Genomic DNA, 17,361 nt, shown 5'->3' on the forward strand with positions numbered 1-17,361 from the left:
ACTAAACTGTCTTTTGTTGCTTAAGCTAGTGAGGCTGATTTACTCCAGAAGAACCTTAGCCAACTGTGATACTGTGATTTATAACAAGAAATATATATTTGGTCTTACCCCTTCCTGGCACAAAGTTTTTAAAACCCTTGGAATTTCCTAAGTGAAGAGAACAGAAAGGTGTCTTTTGTTATATTAAAGAGGTGACTTTTGGAAAGTGCCTGAGGATGGAGGGCTGGTTGCCAGGAGAATCAACCATGTGATTAGAGGGTTGGAATTTTCAGTTCCCATCCCCTGACCTCTGGGGAGGGGAGAGGGGCTGGAGGTTGAATTCATCAATGGCCAATGACTTAGTCAATCATGCTGATGTAATGAAGCCTCCATAACAATCCAGAAAGACAGAGTTCACAGAGCTTCTGGGCAGATGAACATGCAGAGAGCTGGGGAGAGTGGCTCCCTGGGAGAGAACATAGAAAAACTCCCCAACCTTCCCTTGGGCCTTGCTCTGTGTGCCTCTTCCATCTGGCTGTTCATGAGTTACATCCTTTTATAATAAACCAGTGATTTAGTGAGTACACTATTTGAGTTCTGTGAGCCACTCTAGCAAATTAATGCAACCCAAGGAGGGTATTGTGGGAACACTGATCCACAGCTGGTTGGTCAGAAGTGTAGGTAACAGGCACTCAGACTTGCAGTTGGCATCTGATGAGGAAGGGGAGACGGTCTTATGGGATCGAGCCTTTAACATGTGGGATCTGATGCTGTCTCCAGGTAGATCATGTCAGAAGTGAGTTAAGTGCTTGGTGGCATGGAAAAAACACACACGTCACAAATGGTGTCAGAATTGAACCAACCAGTACACCTTCTTTTAAAACTCTTGAGCCCATTACAGACTTTTCTAGGTGGCCACATTGTTGTATTTAAAAATTCCTTCAAGGGGCGCCTGGGTGGCTCAGTTGGTTGGGCATCCGACTTCGGCTCAGGTCATGATCTCGCGGTCCGTGAGTTCGAGCCCCGCCTCAGGCTCTGTGCTGATGAGTCAGAGCCTGGAGCCTGTTTCAGATTCTGTGTCTCCCTCTCTCTCTGACCTTCCCCCATTCATGCTCTGTCTCTCTCTGTCTCAAAAAAATGAATAAACGTTAAAAAAAAAAAAATTCCTTCAGCTATCTCCATGTTCCCCCTCACTGAGCTCATTAGTAATGCATGGTTAAAATTTTGCCTTTTAAATCTTTCCATTCCTCTTGCCTTCAGAATCTCTGTTCACAGCATTCTTTTTCTTGTCTGTAGCTTGTGAAATGTGTCTTTCTCACATCTATAGGCTGTATGTGGCCATACCCAAGAGGAGATACAGAGCAATATTCCCCTCTCCCAAGCCCTGCTTCCTTTCTGTTCTGACACTAAGTGAGGTCAGTCACGATTGCGTGAGATGTTGGCTTCAAGGGGAATGAAATTTCCAGATGACTTCTGGACAATTAATTATCTTTTTTTGTTCCTAAGCAATTTAGTGCTGTCATCCTGGATGTTTGTTATGAGTAACTGACTCCTGCCAACACACAGCATTTCCACTGGTGTGAATCTATTTAAAGCCTAGTGTAATAATACAGTGAATGCACTACAAGATACTTTATACATTGGTCACCAGATGGTGGGATGGGTGGGAAGACCATGTAGATCTTTAAGTTGAATGTTCTGGTTTCACTGGAAGCAGAGAAAGAGGTTCATATGTGGGGAAAACAGGCTCTAAATCCTTGCTGGCCATGCTAGGAGGTTGGTGGGGAAGGAGTCTCTGCTGAAGGAACACAGGACCTTTGAACAGAAAGAATCCTCTACAAAAAGGCATGTTGTGAGGGGCACTTGGTGAGCTCAGTCTGTTAAGTGTCCGACTTTGGCTCAGGTCATGATCTCATGGCTCATGGGTTCGAGCCCCGCATTGGGCTCTGTGCTGACAGCTCAGAGCCTGGAACCTGGTTCAGATTCTGTGTCTCCCTCTCTCTCTGCCCCTCCCCCACTCACGCCCTGTCTTTCTCTCTCTCTCTCTCTCTCTCAAAAATAAAAATTAAAAAAAAAATTTTTTTTAATTTTTTTTTAACATTTATTTATTTTCGAGACAGAAAGAGACAGAGCATGAACGGGGGAGGGTCAGAGAGAGGGAGACACAGAATCTGAAACAGGCTCCAGGCTCTGAGCCATCAGCACAGAGCCCGACGCGGGGCTTGAACTCATGAACCGCAAGATCATGACCTGAGCCGAAGTCGGACGCTCAACTAACTGAGCCACCCAGGCCCCCCTAAAAAATATTTTTTTAAGGCACGTTGTGAACATATAAGAGGGATGGGTAAAAACGTCTGCAGTCAGACAAAGGTAATCTAGGAAAATTATGCGAGTTCTATAATCACAAAGTGACAAGAACCACAAAATAGAAAAATGGCTTAGAGGATGGGAATATAAAAAAAGACATTAAAGAGGTAGTAAGAGGGGAATGGTGTATCTGCAGAGTAGAATCATAGTTATCGAAAGTGACCTTATAAAATGATGTAAATGAAAACACTGCACAGCTTACTAGACTTAAAAACAGGTTACAAAACAGTATATTCTGTTAGAAAGATGCACACATATGTACTTCTGGAAAGATACATAATACCAGTGCTTCTCAAAGTTTAATATGTGTATAAATCTGCACATTAATCACATTGAGGGGTCTGGTTAAAATTCAGATTCTGATTCCATAGGTCTGGAGTGGAGAGGCTTGAAATTCTACATTTCCAACAAGCTCCTGGGGGAAGCTGGCACTGCAGGTCCTGTGAGCCATGCTGAGTAGCAAGGGTAGATGCCAGGGTATTGACAGGGCAGTTTAGTAGGTGATGAGAGTGTTTACTGTAGTTTCCTTCTTCCCTCAACTTCTATTTTCTAATTAACTTGAGTTAAAAAATGAAAATTAACGGGCATGTGTTATTTTATATTACAAAAAAACAAAATTAATTTATCTTAAAAAGAGAAAAGAGGTGAAGCAAACCAAGATGGCATGGGAGGTGCAAGGAGGAGCCAGTGTAAAATCCAAGCAAAGGAGGAAATGAGGGCACCTGAGAAAAGGTAGAGCAGAAGGGGAAGCAGGGGCATCTCTGTTGACAGTTTGTAAGATCATTCTGAGGCCAGTATAAGAGCTAGAAGGCAGAATTGTTAGGATCTGTGGTGTGAACAAGTGTCTGTTTATTGGACACAGAAGAAAATAAAAAGAAGTACAGTGACAGGTGCAGACTTGAGCTGAAGGGTGAATGCAGGGGGTGCAGGTGGCCCTACCAGGTGCTCCTGGGCCTGTGCTACCTCTGAGACGAACGGGGTTTGCAAGAAAGGCTTGTCCTGACCTCTCCAGCTTGAAGAATATTCTCTATGAGGAGCAAGAAGTGGAATCTGCACATAACTCAAAAGCTAACAGAAACTTTCAGAAAGGCAGGTCATAGGTTATGCCTAAACCCAGAATGTAGTGGCGTGGGATGACTTCCAGAAACGCAGGAGTGAGGGAATCTCAAGACTTGGCTAAACAAAGGTGAGCTCTCCAACTCGTTGAGCTTGGGTAGATCATGTGCCCCAAGAAGTCTGCATAGAGAAGCATTTCTTACCTGTAAAGAATCCAGCCTAAACCATAGCCCCAAGAAGGCACTCACTGTCATTGGTGGTGAGAGCAGAAGTGACAGCAGTGAGTGGTCAGAGTGCTGTTATTTGGCACAAAACATTGAGTGACGAGCCAGATTCCACAAGGTGCTATCACCACAAATGGGGATGAAATTCAGGTGTTCCCATTCCTTAACCAACACTGAGGGCCAACCTGAGATCTCAAACAAAGGGATAGGTGGAAGGTGCTATTTATTATCAGCCACTATTGACTGCTTTGCAACACTAAAACAGATATCAAAATTGTACAGTGATATTCACACACCATCAAGGAGTTAACAAGTCACCAACACAAGGTGGCTGGAAGCGGGTCATCCAGACAGAAGCCTGCCCTCTGCTGGACATAATGATAACAACTTGGATGAAAGCGGAAGGAAAAGAAGTCTCAGGATCAGAGAGAAATATCCTGGCTACTTCCAAGACCCCACAAACATAAGGGGAAGACACAGGAACTTACAGAACAATCAATGGATATACGGGTATATCATCTCCAGACCTGTATAGTCTTTAATGATCTCTGAAGAAAAAATCACTAAATGCCACTTAGAACAATGCCCTACAGTTCACATCCCTTTCCCCAACCCTTTATGGGGCTTTCCCCTATATCCATTTTCCCTCCTTGGATCACTCTTCCACTCACTGAGAAATCAAAGCATTTTCTGGTAAAGCCTATTTAGGGAGCTGTTTGAGCAAACGGGGTTTGAAGTACTGGCTCCTGAGAGGCCTGTCAGGACCAGGAGACGCCAGAAGGATGTGGCAGATGGCGTCTCCTACTTCCTGCTCCCTGGCTTAACCCCAGAGCCAGCCACATCTCCACACTCCTCACCTGCTTTCCTCATTCTCCCTTTGCCATCTGATGGGGTTCTATTCAAATAAGTTTCTTGCACATGTGATACAACTCTACTGTATCTTGAGCCTTCCTCCTTCCCTCAAATTATTCTAAAACCATCCTCTATGACATTATCTAAAGCTTCTCCTTTTCTAATACTTACAGTGTCTTAGGATAAGGTTTACAGGCTCGTGGTGCAATCGCCACTGTTAGCTCTAAACCATCTCTTCTAAAGAACTATATGTACTCTTTAGTTCTAGTATTCCATCATTTGGTGAACACGTCTCAAATTATCGTAAATGTTTTGTCTGACTATTTAGGCTCCTTCTTTCTACATTGAAAGTTCTAGGCTTTCTTCTGTCTATTTTCGTGCGCAGGCTACTCCATTCTCTGATCAATTTAAGAGTATTCTATGGCTTGGTTCTGGTTTTAAGTGAGGAGTGAGATTCACACTAGAAAGTGAACAAAGATAATTCTGCACCCCAGGCAGCCCCTGTAAAGCACAGATACCTTCCTGAACACAAGCATAAAGATCCTGAACCCAGTTGACAAAGCTCGTCCAAATAGCGATTTTTATAAAGGGACATATACTGCTATCCACACTGTTTTACATAGGCCAACAAACCTCAGAAAAAACAAAAAACAAAGACAAACAAAAACAAACCCAGAAAACAAAACAAAACAAAAAACCAAAACAAACAAAACCAAAAAAAAAACCAAAAAAAAAAAAACAAACCAAAACACAACAAAAAACAAAAAAACCCACAAAAAACAAAAAACAAAAAAACCCTGAAGCCCCCAGTTACGGAATGGATAGGTCACAGGAATAAAAGGTCCAGCATAGGGAATATAATCAACGGTATTGTAATAGCGATGGATGGTGACAGATGGTCGCTACACTTGTGGTGAGCACAGCATTATGTATAGACTTGTAGAATCGTTATGTTGTGCACCTGAAACATTGCGTGTTGACTGTACTTCAATTAAAAAACAAAAACAAAAAACTAAAGTCTACTTTTTTTTCCCTGAAGATCTAATTGGCTTTATTAAGTGGTTCATGAGTCAGACAGCATCCAATCCCATCTAGGAAGTAGAGAGGAGTTCAGAAGCTCATTTTTTCAAGCACTGATATTTAAAAATAATTTTTACTATTTTATAATTTTTAAAAAGCATAATGTATGATGACTCCCTCCTCTTGTTAAACCGAGTACACCTGTGATACTGCGATATACTAAGAAATTTTTATTTGGTCTACACTCCTGGTTCTTAGCCTAAGAGCTTCTAAAACCCTTGGGATTTCTGGATGAAAGGGGTGAGAGTTACACCTTTTGTTATTCATTTGGAGCCTTTCTCAACCACACCTTGGTTTATGCTAATAAAGTAACCCTCCAAGGATGGGGGCTGGTTGCTGGAGGAACTTAAATCCCATCTCCAACCTCCAATGGCCCATGACCAGTGATATCATTTATTGATACTGCGTACTGGAACTCCCCCCAAAACCCTAAACAAGGAAGTTTTGAGAAATTCTGCAGTGGTGAACACTTAAAGGAGTGGGGAAGGTGGTGTGTCCAGGAGGGCATGGAAGCTTCCAGCACCTGCCCCTATACCTGCCTCTGCATCTCTTTGTTTGGCTGTTCCTGAGTTGCATCCTTTATAATAAACTGGTAACATTAAATAAATTTCTTGCATACATGATACAACTCTACCGTATCTATAAATTCTGTAAGCTGTTCTAGCAAATTACTGAACCTGAGGAAGGGGTCGTGGGAACCTCTGATTTATAGTTGGCTGGTCAGAAGTCCCAGAGGCCTGGACTTGGGATTGGTGTCTGAAGTAGGGGCAGTCCTGGGACACGGAGACAGTGTCTGACACTAACTCTGGATAATGTCAGAATTGCTTGGTGTGAGGAAAACCCTGACACATTTAGTGTCAGAAGCTTTGTAAGTAAAAAACAGTTCATAATAACATGGAACACCATTTGGTGTGTGATGACTTGGGTCCATCATGATGAATATCTGTACTTAAGTGGTTTTATGGCATGATGGTGTCCTTAGGGATTACTAAATAAGATAGGGTTGTCTACCTCTCCATGGCCTCAGCTTACTACTTAAAACACACACACACACACACACACACACACATACATACACACACACACACACACAAAACCCTAAGTCACATTAATTCTGTGAATTCCTCCCTTTGTTCTGTATGACTCTATACATATTGGCTTTAAGCAATGCTTCCCCAGTCTTTCTCTTAGGCTATTTACTGTAACCTCTTGCTAGTTTGCAGTCAGGATAAAGCCAATGCCCAAATCACCAGTAATCATAGATGGATATGTAATTCTAAGTCTCTAGACTCTGGCCTTGCAAAGTGGCTCCGTGCTGGGCACACCAACATAGCTTTATGTCAGTTAAGTATTGAATTTGTTTTACTTTATTATTTTAGTTTATTTATTTATTTATGCTCAAAGAAAGTACAATAATGAAACTTTCTAATAGAAAGCTTTATATGCAAAGAAAATACCAGTGAAGACATAAAATGTCAGGTATACTACTGGGGAACAGGAACTGGGCACTTTTACACATATTAAATAAGGTCGGTCATGTCTACTTTTGGTCTAATAAACTTAGACCAAAGTATAGACTTTGGTCTAACTTAGACTGTTGGTATATTCATCTATAGAATGAGGGACAAAGCTATCCTAAAATAAAGTACTGAATGTTATTATTCCTATTGTATCATATATCCAGAATTTCCTTCAATCATTTCTCAGCTCTCCGGATCACAAAATGTCAGTGAAAGTGATCTTAAATAAGTCGCAACTGCTTTTCTCAAAGAACAGAACCCACCCTCCTTACTGAAGCCTGACCCGATTTTCTCGATCAACTGCTATCTTCTCTTGGACTCTTGCTTCCACCATGGATACTGATTAGAGTTGAAAGTCTCAGGCTGGCCATCAAACACCAGAACAGCGTGGTCCCTTTTTCTTCTGCCAAACTAATCCTCCACTCTGGCTTCCTCTCCTTCTGTCCTCAGCCACACCACACACATGGTCCCTGGAACACCACCAGCCCAGGCTGCCCCAAGACCTTCAAGTTGTTCCCTCTGCCTGGATTCCTTCTCCTTCTCCTTCTGCCAGTTGAAGTCTTCCAAAACGTCCAATTCCATCCCCTCCAAGAAATACTGAGGAAGCTCTTCTATTCTCCTGGGCGTGCTCTGTCCTGCCTCCCACCTCCCACCTAGCTTCTTGTATTAACACTCCACCGTCAGGGCTGGTCAGGAATGTATTCATCTCCTCCACCAGACCTGGAGCCCCTGGAGAGCCCTCCACTTTCCCCACACCTCCCAGCATAGGGGCTGAGAGGAACCAAGGGAAGGGGAAGACATACACCCTGTGCAGGACAACAACATTGGCCCCGCCCACACGAAAATCCAGACCATTGCATACTCACGGTTTCCACAGTTGAGACCACCGAGCCCAAATGGGCAACTGCAAGACAACAAAGAAAAAGAACAAGAATTACTTTCAAAAGTCAAAAGAAGTAATGGGAGGCAATCTACCCAAGTAACTTCTAAATAAGGCCTGTCACAAATGCATCAGAATATATGAGCACAGAGCCTACCTCATACAGGTTTCATTTTCAAGCCTATATCCATCTTCACATGCTGAAAGAGAAAAGGGAAATCCATGAATAAGTCCCAGGACTTCCTTTGTCCTAAACTGACAGTTAGTAGACACCAGTCCCTTTAAGTCTCCAAGAATATTCTAGAACCAGAAGCCTACAAATAGCTTTAGAATTATCTAGTACCTGCCAACTCAACCTTTTATTTTACCACAGAATTTCCTTAACCTTTTAGTGGCTCTCACTTTCCCATCTATAAAAAAAGGGGATAATAACAGCAATAGTAGTATCTACCTTGTAGTTTCTTGGAAGGAATTAAATAAAATAAGGCATGTGAATGGTTTAGCACAGTGCCTGGCACATAGTTATCACCAAATAAATGTTTGTAGTTATAATTATTATCCAACCAATGTAATTATTTTTGGAAGTTTTCTGTGGCCCCTGTGTTACATTCTTCTACATACACACAGACAAATGCTTTGGTTTCTTTAATGTAAGTCAAACCTTTAACCTGCTGCTGCCCTCACTGACCCCTTCCAAGAGGAAGTAGGAGCTGTGACATCCTCTGGGACATGGTCAGGGTGGAGGTCACCCTACCATCTGTGCAGGGGATTCTGGACATATCTAGATGAGTGCTAATCAGCACATCACCCAAGAACATAACTTTGAACCCTCTGGTGCTGCTGCTCATGGACTGAAGGGCTGTGGCCCAGCCATTCCTGGGGATCAGCAGTTTCTGAATTTATTTGATCATGGAACACTACAATAAGCTGACAGAACAGCATGAGCTATAACGCATGCTTGGATGGAAGCAGACAATAAAAAATGGCCTCATAGTCAAATTCATTGCTGCAAGAAGTGATAGGAATTTGATTCGTGAATAATGTACGATATACTGCATAAAAGATGACAGATAAGAAAAGGTACACAGCATACAGCAGCAATCCCTGGACAGACAGCACACACGCTAATGGTAAGATGTGAGTGTCGGCAGCATGCACGGATCAGGGGGTGCATGCCCTGTGGGCTGGGACAGGAGGTCTCTCACAGGCGTCCTGCATCCTCTGTTACGTGTAATAATTAGTGTGTAATAATATTAACTTACGTAGATGTGCCCAATGCTGTTCTTCCTTCTGTTTGTTTAATTTTTAATTTAATTTTTTTATTTTTAGAGAGAGAGACTGTGTGAGCAGGGGAGAGGGGGCAGAGAGAGAGAGAGAGAGAGAAAGAATCTTAGGCAAGTTCCATGCTCAGCGCAGAGCTGGACACGGGGCTTGATCCCATGACCCTGGGATCATGACCTGAGCCGAAATCAAGAGTTGGATGTCAACCGACTGAGCCACCCAGGTGCCCGCTTCCTTCTGTTTTTAATGTTAGATGCTAAATGTTTCTAGCATCTATTTTGTTGTCCTAGATTATCGAGATATCACTAGAGTTTCATAGAATAGTTCAGAAAACACTGCTCTAAATAATCCACAATTCTTTTATAGCAGATCATTAGAGTTGTCACCCTGGACTGTGCTGTTTTGGCTCCACAGAACCACTTTTCCTGAGCTCCATCCTCTTGTAGTAAGGGCTATTATAAAGCAGCAGCCCTGGGAAGGCCCCCAGTATCTACTGCAGGATGTCACGGGCCACACTGCCACAACACCACACAGTAACCTCTTGATGAGGACGCCCCAAAGAAATTTCTCTTGGGCCTTGGGGCCTACAAAGATGGGGATGCTTCTGAACGACTGTACTTTGTTTTATGAACCCTGACTCTCTCTAAAACCGTATTTCTCTCTTTGCCTCAATGTCCAGAAAGCTCAGAACTTGAATGAGTGGCCTACCTTTAGCAAACATGCAGGACTTTACAGCATATCTTTCTGCATATTCACTTTCCTCTAGCTTCAGCAAAGTAGTAGCTTTATTTCCACTTCAACCTAATTTATCTTTTAAATTAAACCTTATTTAGTTTAAGTTTAGGCTTTTTAGTAGGTGCTTCCAATCTTTTTTGCAACAAAGTAGGGCATGATCATATTCCATTTAGGGGAGGAGGAACGAGCCCCTTCACCACATCTTGGGACACCTCTGAGTTCGCTGCTGGCCTTACTCAGGTGGGGCCTTCTTAAGGAACAAGCTGAGAACTCCTGCTTCCCTGGGCACGGAAAGCACCATCCCTGGCAGTCTTCATGCTACAGTGGTTTGTGGGAGCCGGGAAGCCACTCCTGGGTACTCCACGGCTCTTTCTCCAGGGCAGCTCCACGGGGACCGCTGGCCTCCCTGTGACTCATCCCCATCCATCTCAGCACTGAGGCAGGCTGATGTCACAGCAGTCTGTTCTATTCTGAACACTTCTTCCCGGAAATGTTTTTACATCAAATCTACCCACCCAGCCCTCCTCTGCTGGGTGGGAGCTTTCCATCCTGTGGCTGTCATCCTGCCAGACGTAACGTCCATCTGTTGCCCAGGCTGTGAGCTGATGGGTTGGGCTGTTTTCACTCAGCCTCAGAAGTGGCCTGACTTCCTGGTGTAACGATATTTTTTCTTTACTTCGAATGGGCTCCTTTGGTCATTCACCAACGACAGAGTGCCACCGTGGGCCTGGTGCTATTCTAAGGGTTCTTAGAAAGAAAGCTCCAGTGTGCCTTAGGACCCAGCTCGTCATCTCCACACCCTAGTAGGACTGACCCGTGGAGCACTGGAGACAATGGAAATGTGGCAACTGCTAGTGTGTATGCCCAGATTGGGTTTCCCCTATTGACATGGAACATAAGCCAATTCAAGCCTCCTGGCCCTTGATAAAATAAGCAAGTGGTGGAGTCTTCAAGACTCTCTTGTTACCAAGCTCTGGCATTTGTGTTCTATCATATTTGCTACCCTATCATCCGGTTGTTAATTCAACAGACACTTGTTAAACCCCACAATGTGCTAAGCATATGCTAAACACAGTTCTGGCTCTCAAGGCACCTGCTGCCTGGTGAGAGAAAGAGGCCTGCATGGCAGAAGAAAGCTAAGACACCTATGGGAAGGACACCTACTTCAATTTTGTATGATGCTTTGAACGTCTGGTAAAGACACTGTGAAGATATTTCATGGGAGACATTAAGAAGTGCATACATACGTACAACAGAGAACAATAGAGTCCTGCTAATGTACAGATTTAGAAAACACACCTACATACCTCTCTTCCCCATTTATCTGGGGACTGACTTTGGATGTGAAGTGTCCAAAAGGGGACTTTTTTAAAGAAAAAAATGTGTTTATTTATTTTGAGAGAGACAGAGAGAGAGAGCACGAGTGGGGGAAAAGCAGAGAGAGGATCCCAGGCAGGCTCTGAGCTGTCAACACAGAGCCCAAAGCGGCTGGATCTCAGGAACTGGAAGATCATGATTGTAGCTGAAATTAAGTGTCAGTTGGACTGAGCCAGCCATGCTCCCCAGGGACTTATTTTAAATACCCCAGTGCTCCAGCACTAATGGCCAGAAGATGTCACTACAATCCATCAGAACCCGGCCAACGGGGCTGTGCCCAAGGAGCTGCCGAAGCCATTCATCAGAGGCTTTCATCTGACGGATGAAAATCTAAGAGACAAGGATACTGCAGAAACCGAGGCTTTGTGGGGCCTTGGCAAAAAGCCCGAAAGCTGACCAAGTTTTCCTTATGCTGCATCTTAGGTCATTACCTGATAAACATAAGGTTGCTGAAGCCTGTATCCCTGCATTTGGAAAGTCTCTGACGGCCTTGCTATTGCTAATGCTAGTCTGTAAGCGACACGATTAAATTGCTGACTTGGAAACAAAGGCAAGTGGCTGGGGCCAGCGAGAAGCAGAGGTGGCAGGGCTGGCTGTCCTTGAGGCTGTGGGAAACTCCAGAGACTCCACACGCCGGTGCCACCACTCCCGCGCGCTCCACTTCTGCCCACTTTGCCTTCCCTCCTGCCAGCTACACAGCGCCCCAGCACATGGATTTTAGCAGAGGTCACCTTCCCACATGCCACGGGACTCAATGCCCCAGTTTCCAAGAAGGGCCAGGAACACATGGCATGAAACCAGGTAAGAGGGAACTAGGAAGCATCATCTCTTTGTATCACAGGGGCAGACGGACATGTGCTGAAAAGCGCTGCAAGGCCGTCGTGCCTCAGGACTGCTGGCCGGCACACGGGGTCAGCCTCCCCTTCAAAGCCCACCGCAGGGCTTGCGTGTGGAGCAGAGGGGGTGCACTTTCAAAGCCAGTGTGTGTAAACCTAAGTCAGAGGGTCTGAAGCTCAGGACGACAGCACTGCCCCGAATGTATTTTTATCCTCTCCTGATGGAACGAGCCCTCTACTGGGGAAGTCCTGATAGAAATAAATGACAAGGTCACCTTTCCCCAGTATGTGACTTTCACTCAGATTCCAGTACATCTGTCACCAGTGGGTGTTGGCCAAGCAGGAAAACTGTGTCATACACATTCTAATGTGGTACAACGCTTAAAACCACACCGTGGCCTTTATATTGTTAGTTTTCCTGGTGATTACAAATTCTAGCAGTCGTTTGTAAGTCAGGGACACAGTGCTCTGGACTTGAATTAATTTTACTTTAAAGTAGTATTCTTGCCATGCATTTACTGAGCATTTTAGTTCAAACTGAATGGATTTAAGTCTCACCTACAAGGCTAGCAGGATTAGGTTTCTGCCCTCACACCGTTCATGAAACCTTTAAAACTGGAACTCATTAATTCAGCCACATCCTGGGTAAAAAACAAGGGCAAATGCTGATGGCTTTCAAAGTACCTCCATATACATTGCTTTCTTCAATCCCCAGAATATCCAATGAAGCATCAGCATACCCATTTTGCAGAAGAGGAAACCAAGGCGCAGCAAAGCAAAGTGTCTTGCTCAAGATGATACATGATCCATGAGGCAGAGTCGGGCTCTGATTCTCTTGAGCCTCAGCAGTACTTTGTCTACTAGGCCACAGCTGCCTCTAAAAGAGACAGGCCCGACTCCATGCCTGTGTTTCCATTTTCAAAGATTAGCAGACAATAGAATAAAGCTTTGGGAATTAAAACAACAATTTTCCTAACTTCCTCTAAAAAAAAAAAAAAAAAAAAAAGGCACTGCCATAGGCATTCCATTCTCTCTTCTTTTCCTTTGAATTTGATTGGCCAGACCCGTTTGCGCAGGTCAGAGATAATGCTATTATTCTAAGGAGATAACGCATTCAATCCTGCTGTGAGCAAAATAACAAGAACTAGTTACCCCTAGTTTAGAACAGTCACACCTAGAGCAGAGAAAAACATCTTCCCTGTCCCTGCACGGGCCACAGAACCCTCGGGAACCTTGCTGGTACCTCGGCAGGAGTGATCCATCTTGTTGAATTGGAAGTAGCCTGACTTGCACTGGCATAGGGCGACACCATCCAGGTCAGTGCAGATGGAGGTCTCCTTGTCACATTCCGGAGTCTTCCGCTTGCACAAGCTGCCCGCTAAGATGAAAAAACAAAACAGTGAACCAAACAAGACCTCCTCCACTGCAAACCTCAAGATACATCAACTTTCCATTTAAAGAGGCTCTGAGAACAGTTTCTGAAAAGTGCCTGGTACAAGTCTCCTTTCAGGGGCCTGCTTTTAGCTGCCTTGGCCACTCCTTCCCTGTGTCAGCCCCAAGCCTCTGTACTCCAGGTCACACCGCATGCCGTGGGACAGAGGACCCAGACAGAAGAAACAGGGTGCTGTCTCCGACCCCGGCAGCCACCGTAAATACGGCCCTCGGTGCCATGGTGTCTTCTGTGCCTGCGTCCTAACAGACTGCGGGGGAGAGCCAGCACTGAGCCAGGAAACATGATCGTGTCCTTCTTAGGAAGCCGTGAGGCTCAGACCTGTCTCAGCGGAGGCACAGCTCTGTGTCTGCTCTGTGTCTACATGACCTAACGGGAGGCTGTGCACTCCTCTGGCAGGACAGCTTGCTGCCCACAGACCTATTCCAAGGGTCGGTGTGGAAGACAATCTGCTGCCCCGGCACTGTGGTGTCATTATGTTTCCTGTGTCCCCACTACACTGGCCATTTCTTGGGGGTTACTCATCTCCGGGGCTTCAGCACCTTGCACAGGGATGGTCACACACAGTGCTCAATACATGCATGCTGAAGGTGCTTCAGGTCACCAGTCACCAGGCCATCACCACGGGAGACAGAGCTGGGTAGAGGAATGTGTCTTTCTGGCTTGCTACCTCCTTCCCTTTAGGGCCTTATTCTCTACATGTGTATCTACTTGGCTTGTCCAGCTCTGGGCATGTGGGCCATGCTCATTTCATGGATGACAAAGAAGTATCTCCTTGTTATCAAAAAGCACTCATTGTTGGGCATGTGGCCCTCTCTGAGGCTGCACACAGTAGACCCTCTCTGTATACACGAGACACATAATGAGGGCACGTTCACTAAGACATGCCTGACGAAAAGGCACATGTAAATGGGGGCACACAGTAGAACAAAAACGCACAACTAACTGGTTAGTGGACAGTAACTTCTTCACAGCCAGGTATAGAGCAAGGCAGGACTGACATCTGCTCTTGCTGCAGGGAGGTAAGAGCAAGTTCACGACCGGGAGAGCTGCCGAAGGGTGATGTGTACACTGTGCAGTGAGGCCTGGTCTCCCCTTTCCCATCTTAAGGAAGACACCAACCTATTCAGAAACCAGGTACTGGTTCTTACCATGGCAAAACTGCCCCGACCGTGGTGATGTGAGCTGACACCCACACAGGGTCCCCACAGCCGCCTCCTTTTCTGAGTCCCGAGAGGTTGGGACCTAGGGGACAGCCTGGTCACAGGGAGGCGAGCTTAGGACACAGCCTTTAGTTTTCAACACTGCATTTCCTGTCTTTATCATTGGAAGCTGGTGTGCTAAATCAAAACTCAGCTTGTGTGTGCAATAGAATTTCCTTTGTTTATTGTGAAAGTTGGTATTTAAAAGAGAAAAATAAAAAATGGAAAATCTCACCAGACAAACTATAAAGCTGGCATCAGAGAGGTATCAAACGCCCACAATTCGTCGTCTAAACTTTTGGAAAGCTTTGCCAGTCCTCAAGCTTTAATATAAAGGAATACTTCCGGGGTAAAAGGCTGGCGCTAGCCTTGTCCAGTAGCCAGACTGAGTTGCCTGGCCTGATTAGATATTTTCTGGAAGTCAATGTCACATTTTCCTTCCATCCTGCCCATTAATCCAGCCTGCTGACAACTACTACTCGCCCTGCTGAAGCAACCCTTCCCTACAACGAAGCAAAGAAGCCAGGCCTTGCCTCTGCAACAGTGGAGTTGCTATCCTAAAAATCCTTAAAGAACATTCTGCCATAAATCCATCAAATGCAACCACATATAATCCCATTTTCATTTTAAGCCTGGCGATGTGATTTTTCTACATCCACAATTTCCATGGTCTTTCCTGGGCATAACATCCGCCTGACAGACAATGAGAACTTATGTAAATCTACGGCTGAGACACTCCTTGGGGGATTTCCAAAGACTCTAAACCTCTGGAGGCATTAGAGCTGCAGCTCTTTGGAAGTTGAGGAAGTGGACATTTTGCAAACTGCAGGGTGAAAACCTGCCTTTGCAAGGGCAGCTTCCAGAGTAGCCCAGCATACCCATGTGTTGGAAACACCCAAATATCAGAACCTGACAGCTCCTGCCTGTCAAGGCTACCTCTCCAGCACTCAGAAAGGGAGCAAAGAGACAGAGTTGGGTATGTTGGCAAAGCCAGGAGAAGAACTGGGAGGAAAACCAGAGAAGTGAGCCTGTTTTCAGCCAAGAGGCATGGCTGCCTTTGTTTTCGAGGGCTCTGGAAGGAGAGGTACAGAATGGGGACCAGAAGCACATGTAGGGGCAAGAGGCCATGTGAGAAATCCTCTCAGTTTTGCTGTGACCCTAACGCTGCTCTAAGAAAATAAATAAATAAAATCTAAAAAAACAAAACAAAGAATGGGACCTCAGCAAGGAAGCTAGGAAGCTAGGGGCTTTCCCATAGGCCACATCCAAATAAGAGAAAAAAATGGGGTGAGAGTGGGCAGGCCTGCCATGAGCAGGATCTTACAAATCCAAGTATGTGGCCACTTGATTTATAAGACATGAAACACATTTACTGGAGACATAAAACTAACCTGGTACTATGCTGACTATATAGGATGAACTTTTTTTTTTAATGTTTTTATTTATTTTGGGGGGAGAGAGGGAGAGAGAGAGCACACACACACAAGCGGGGGAGGGGCAGAGAGAGAGAGGGAGACACAGAATCCAAAGCAGGCTCCAGGCTCCAGGCTCTGAGCTGTCAGCACAGAGCCTGATGCAGGGCTCGAACTCATGAACCATGAGATCATGATCTAAGCTGAAGTCGGACACTTAACTGACTGAGCTACCCGGGGGGCCCCTAGGACGCACTCTTTAAGTGTTTAGTGAATGAAAAGGTCCTCTTCCTGCTAACTAGAGATGAAAAATTGGGACCCTTGAATCACTGGCAAGAGAAACAAAGAAGAGCTCTTGCCTCAAAGTTTAGAGCACAATATAATGGGGCGTAAACTTTTTAGTTAATTCCCCAATGATGCTAAATGACAGCAACTTCAATTCCAGAAAGTTCAGCTCCTTTCTTCCCCCATATGAATAGCCTTGAAAGGAGCTAAAGCTACAGCATTCACAAGGTTATGCTCCCAGCTCCCCAGCTCTGCCATGCACAGGCCTGTGAGAAGAGCCCTGTGGATCAGTGCTCAGAAAGCCCTGAGCCCCTGGGAATGCCCTGGATCTTCCAGCAGATACAGCCCCAAACCTGCTCCCTACAACTTACATCCAGCGTCTGGACACCAGATGGAGAGGCTCAAAGAGTCTGCATCCTTTGCTAGTCCTAACTGTCCAGCACAGGGAGCTAACCAGAGCTCACTCTGATCACTTACGAGACAACAGCAGGAATAAGCCTCCTTTGTGAGGAAGCAATTTTAATTCTAGCAAAGTTTTCCCAACCCAGAGGCAAAACTTCTTCTCCAAGATCCAAGTCTGCCTTCTGAACTCATTGTCTATAATCCCTCTCTGTATCTACTTCACAGTAGATGTACTGCAGAAGTTTTGACAAAGCAGATAAAGCGAGAACAAGAAAAGGGAAACCAGCGAGTAGTCTGGCCTACATCGTTCCGGTCTTGTTTCTGTGCATTGGTGATTTGCAAACACACGAACAAGATGGGTAATACTGCCCATGCTTTTTTTTTTTTTACTTAGTGGACTATCACGATGAAGGTTTGGGGTAT

General features: G+C 45.0%; 1 protein-coding gene across 1 annotated transcript in view; it reads right to left on the bottom strand.

Moving 5' to 3' along the window:
• LOC125917530 (protein HEG homolog 1-like) overlaps window positions 1-14,979 on the bottom strand; it is a 30,828-nt gene extending 15,849 nt beyond the window's left edge. The window contains exons 1-3 of the mRNA XM_049623709.1: window positions 13,431-14,979; window positions 8,116-8,158; window positions 7,945-7,982 (exon numbers count right to left, since the gene is read on the bottom strand). Of these exons, the coding sequence (XP_049479666.1) occupies window positions 7,945-7,982; window positions 8,116-8,158; window positions 13,431-13,449 (100 nt within the window). The 5' untranslated portion in view covers window positions 13,450-14,979. The remainder of the gene's footprint in view (window positions 1-7,944; window positions 7,983-8,115; window positions 8,159-13,430) is intronic.
• Between the last annotated feature and the right edge of the window lie 2,382 nt (window positions 14,980-17,361).

This window comes from Panthera uncia, unplaced genomic scaffold (genome assembly GCF_023721935.1).
Source record: "Panthera uncia isolate 11264 unplaced genomic scaffold, Puncia_PCG_1.0 HiC_scaffold_196, whole genome shotgun sequence".
Taxonomy (NCBI): domain Eukaryota; kingdom Metazoa; phylum Chordata; class Mammalia; order Carnivora; family Felidae; genus Panthera; species Panthera uncia.